Here is a 4,463-nt window from a genome sequence, read left to right on the forward strand (position 1 = left end):
CGATCGAGCAGGCCAGGTGATTGACCCGTATCGTCCAATCCATCGGCGAGGATAAGTTTCGTCTAAATGAACTCTTACTTCACGCCCGTAGTGAGCAGGGCACCCGTCATTTTGAAGCCATAGTCTTCGCCGCAGGTTTAAGGGTACATCTTCTAAAAGAGCTGGAAGCCGTTCCTGAAGGAACTCTAAATAACTGTGAGACTTGAGCGTTGGCGGCAGTTCCACAGGTCCCAATATCTGACAATTAAAATTCATTTCGTGAGGTCTGTCTATCTGCCAACTGTGAAGGTTATGTAAATTAAAGTAACCATCACGTTTGCATGATGATTCATCGCTCCAAATTATTTTATTAAAAAAGTTGGGGTCTGATTCATGCATTCGCAACATTTCACGGCAAAATCTAACCCGCGACAGGTACTCTCTTGTAGAGCCTGAACACGCTGAATGTGGTAGGGATGAAATCGATGGTCTTTTAAAGCTTTGTGAACTGTAGTTTTTGGTATTCCCGTCCGTCTTACCATAATTCTCACTGAAGTCGATGGACCTAGTTCCACTTCCACTAACACAACTTCAACATCTACCGTTGCAGGACGTCCTGTTTCGCCGCCACGCCTTCCAGGTATGCGACCTTAAAAAAGTGAAAAATGATGGTTAACAAGCAAGCAAACAAGAAAGGTGTAAAAATCACTTACCTTCATATATTTCTCTATGGGTCCGGGCGAATACTTGACGACCCGGATGCCGACGATTGGGGTATCGCTCTGCATAGAGTCTTTGAGCAGCTCTGGCATTACAGCAAGCTTCACCGTAAATTAGGTGAATATCCGCATATTCATACTGCGTGTTCTTTGTCATAGTATTAATAACACAATGTTCGCAGGGTCCAATTTCATAAAATCCACTTTCACTAATTCCGGTAAGTAACATAAAATAATGTCAGGAGCATGTAATAATGTACCTTTGTACTATTTAGCATGTCATTGGTCGGTAACAAGAGCAACTTAAATTTAAATCTATTAAATACATTCTAGCGTGTCTCAGTCCTTTGCCTACAAAAGCGGCTATAACTTTTTTTTTTCTATTCGAAACAGTAAGAGTGGCACCTTTCTGAAATCCTTATTAAATTAGCAATTTTTTTATGTAATGTAAAGTTATAGCTCAGTACATTTTTTTTCACCAGAGATAGTCAAAGTTGAGGAGGAAAATATCAAAAAGTTAAAAATCCCAAAATAGTACTAATTTTATGATGGTTCCTTAATATATTTTAACTAGATTGCATTTGAGTATGGAGAAGCAACTATCTGGTAGTATTTTACATAAAAAATTTACTAAGTATGCAAAATCCTTAAACTTTATAGCGTGTATCTGGTCTTTTTCTCGCGTTTCTTTGTCGTTTATTTTTGTGTTTGTTAAATCTGCTGAGTGCCCAGTAGTTCGTATGGGTTGTGAAAGCGCTGTACTATTTTTTTTTTATATGTTTCATGTTCGTTTAAGCGCGTGCCTAGGGCTCGCGTAGTAGTTCTAATGTACACCTTTCCGCATTCCTCGTTCTCCTTACCCTTACATTTAATTTCATAAATTACGTTACTTTGTTGTTTTCCATATATTGAGCATTTTATTTTTTGTAAAAACAGTGGATAATGTGCAATTCGATTTGTATGCAAGTGTTATGTTTTGTTGTTTTGCAAAGTCACAGCCGAAGTTTTCGGTCAGCTTCGAGATGTATGTGACATTGTGGTTACTTTTTGTTGAGTTTATTGCTTCTGTTCTTGAAGTTCTATTATGATGATTGTTTGTTTGCATTACTTTTTGTTTTATTAAGTTGTGAGTTAAATGTTCAGGGTAGTTGTTGCCTTTTAGGATCTTCTTTATTTTCTCAATATTCGCTTCATGGAATTGTTTGTGCTTAATGTTAATATTTTGTTTATGAGGTTTTTCGCGGTGTTTAATTTGTATTTAGTTAGTTGCGAAGAGAAGAAATTTATCAGGCGACCAGAAGATGTAGGCTTGCAATACCAGTCCAGAAGAAGGCGATATTCGCTTCTATGTATACGCGTATAGAAATACTATTTCTGTATGTCTTTATTGACTTAGAAATTAAACAAATACAAGTTGCTTTTACACACACCGTTCCTGAATTAGTTAAAAGTTCACTAAAACGTACGACGAAAATTGAAAATGCAACTTTGTTCGTTATCACCTACGTAACCTAAATCCATTTTCACTAAAATCGTATCAGCTTATTTTTGCGAAATATACAATACAAGTTCCTTTAACACACATTGTTCCTGAATTAGTTAAAAGTTCACTAAAACGTACGACGAAAATTGAAAATGCAACTTTGTTCGTTATCACCTACGTAACCTAAATCCATTTTCACTAAAATCGTATCAGCTTATTTTTGCGAAATATTGAAATATAATAAGTTAAGCTTTCAATAGAGCTTTCCTTTCACTATTCGGCTTTTAGTAATTTTAACGAAACGTCAGCAATTACAAACAACCACGAAAATTGGTTCCGCAAACCCAGGTCCAACATCATGCGCTTAGTACCATAGGTACTAATTTGCGTGTTGTTTGCAGCTACCAGATTCATAGGCGCGCTCGATCGCTTGTCGTTACAACTTTTGAGTACTACTGATATCTCCGCACCCGTGGCTACAAGAAATTGTAGTGAAGATGTCCTATATCGGACATTAAGGCGGCTGTAGTTATTATCAGCCTCCGCAGGAGCCGCTTTGAACGGAGGACTGATTAGTTTTCCGAACGTTTCTGACCGAAAGCATATGGCTGCCGGCATCGTCTTGCATTTTCACCAAAAGTGCGGTGATACCAACAAGTGTCGTGTGCTGGTTGAGTGTTCGTCCTGCGCGAACTGGTAGATGACGTTGTACCCGAAACTGCATTGCTGCGGTTCCGTTCATCCCTGACCTTGCCGTTATTGCTGCTACGTTCGAGGCGATCGAGCCTGCTTACCAAATCCGCAATAGCAGGTGACACTGACTGGGTACACTGACGACCTCTATGTTACCATTTGTTGTTGAAATCTCCATGATATTGTCGGCTTTCATAGCCAAAACTTCGATATCCCCTCGAGTGTTGATAAAATCTACTGCACTTGTACAGGCAAACGTCGCAGCCACAACGATTTCAAAACGTCTTTATCGACTCGCTGACTTGCTACGTCTTTCATGTCACGAAGCAAAGTAGTAGGTTTCTTCTCGCCCAATTCGCAGCCTTCAAATAAGCATTTGAGCCTTTTTTCGTTCGACTCGCCAGATTCAGCATTCAGTCTTTGCTTTAATGCTTCGTACATGCCACTAACAAGTGGTGATGAAATTATGTCGGTAGCGTGAATGAGAACTGCTGAATCAATTTCAGCTACAATTGTGTAGTACTTCGTTTCATCGGCCGTAATCCCTGCTCGCACAAACTGCGCCTCCACCTGTGCGAACCACAAACGTGGATCAGGCTTCCAGAACGGTGGCGGCTTGATGGAGAGCCGTGCCATATGGAAAGAAGTGATAGCGTCTTCGTATCTATCTTCGCCTTCGTTCACCATATTATGTTCATAGCGGGGTCATCAGTTATAGAAATACTATTTCTATATGTCTTTATTAACTTAGAAATTAAAAAAATACAAGTTTCTTTTACACACGGAAAATTCTGACTTTTTTAGTGTCGCTAGAAAATACGTTGAATGAATGAAGTTGGTTTCAGTTAGTACAAACGAATGTCAAACAGCTCTGTTCGTTTACTGCGGCTTTTGATGTTGCCACTTAACTACTGCGACAAGTGTTAGGGTTGGTCCCTACACGCGCGCCTAGAAAAGGGATGCTTGAGTTTGCTTCCATTTCCATAGTGAATTGAAGTTTGTTATGGTATTGGTTCAGATGTTGGAGGATAATATTAGCGTCATTGCATTTGACTATTGCGAAGATGTCATCTACATATTTTGTTATGAATTTATTTATTTATTTATTTAGTCTATGAAACAATATTTCTTACAGACTAGTAGATAAATGGTTTTGCTAATGCTAGTACAATATTAACATTACAAAGTATTGTGAAGGAGATTTAAAAAAGCTTGTTTTGTCATAGAGAAATCAATTATGATTCTTTCCGATAATATATTAGGTTCTCGCATAGATCTCGCCAAGGGAGCATTACCGGCAAATCTTGTCTTGACTTTTGCCAAGTAAAATGGATAAGAGACTCGAAGATTGCGCCTGGGTACATTGAAGCTTATCTGTTCCAAGAGATAGGGACAATCGACGACACCTTGAATAACATTAAATGAAAAGGTTAAAGAAAGGATAGATCTACGGCATTCTAAAGATTGTAAGTTTATCAGCTTGAGACGCGAAGCGTACGAAGGAACAGGACTTTCAAATTTCAGTGACCGAAGAGCCTACTTAAGAAAAACTTTTTGTATACGTTCCAGTCTTTTTATAAAAAGTTGGC

General features: G+C 38.7%; 1 protein-coding gene across 1 annotated transcript; it reads right to left on the reverse strand.

Moving 5' to 3' along the window:
- Positions 1-3,108: 3,108 nt before the first annotated feature.
- On the reverse strand, positions 3,109-3,561 carry LOC118756694. The gene has a single exon (XM_036491443.1). The coding sequence runs from the start codon at positions 3,559-3,561 to the stop codon at positions 3,109-3,111; it is 453 nt and encodes a 150-aa protein (XP_036347336.1).
- Positions 3,562-4,463: the final 902 nt, after the last annotated feature.

The sequence above is a fragment of the Rhagoletis pomonella genome, unplaced genomic scaffold, assembly GCF_013731165.1.
Source record: "Rhagoletis pomonella isolate Grant_MI unplaced genomic scaffold, Rhpom_1.0 Rhpom_scaffold_11618, whole genome shotgun sequence".
NCBI classification, from domain to species: domain Eukaryota; kingdom Metazoa; phylum Arthropoda; class Insecta; order Diptera; family Tephritidae; genus Rhagoletis; species Rhagoletis pomonella.

Bases quoted from the DNA above. Each gene is read 5' to 3' on its own strand.
- LOC118756694 (XM_036491443.1), bottom strand. From the start codon at position 3,561: ATGGTGAACGAAGGCGAAGATAGATACGAAGACGCTATCACTTCTTTC.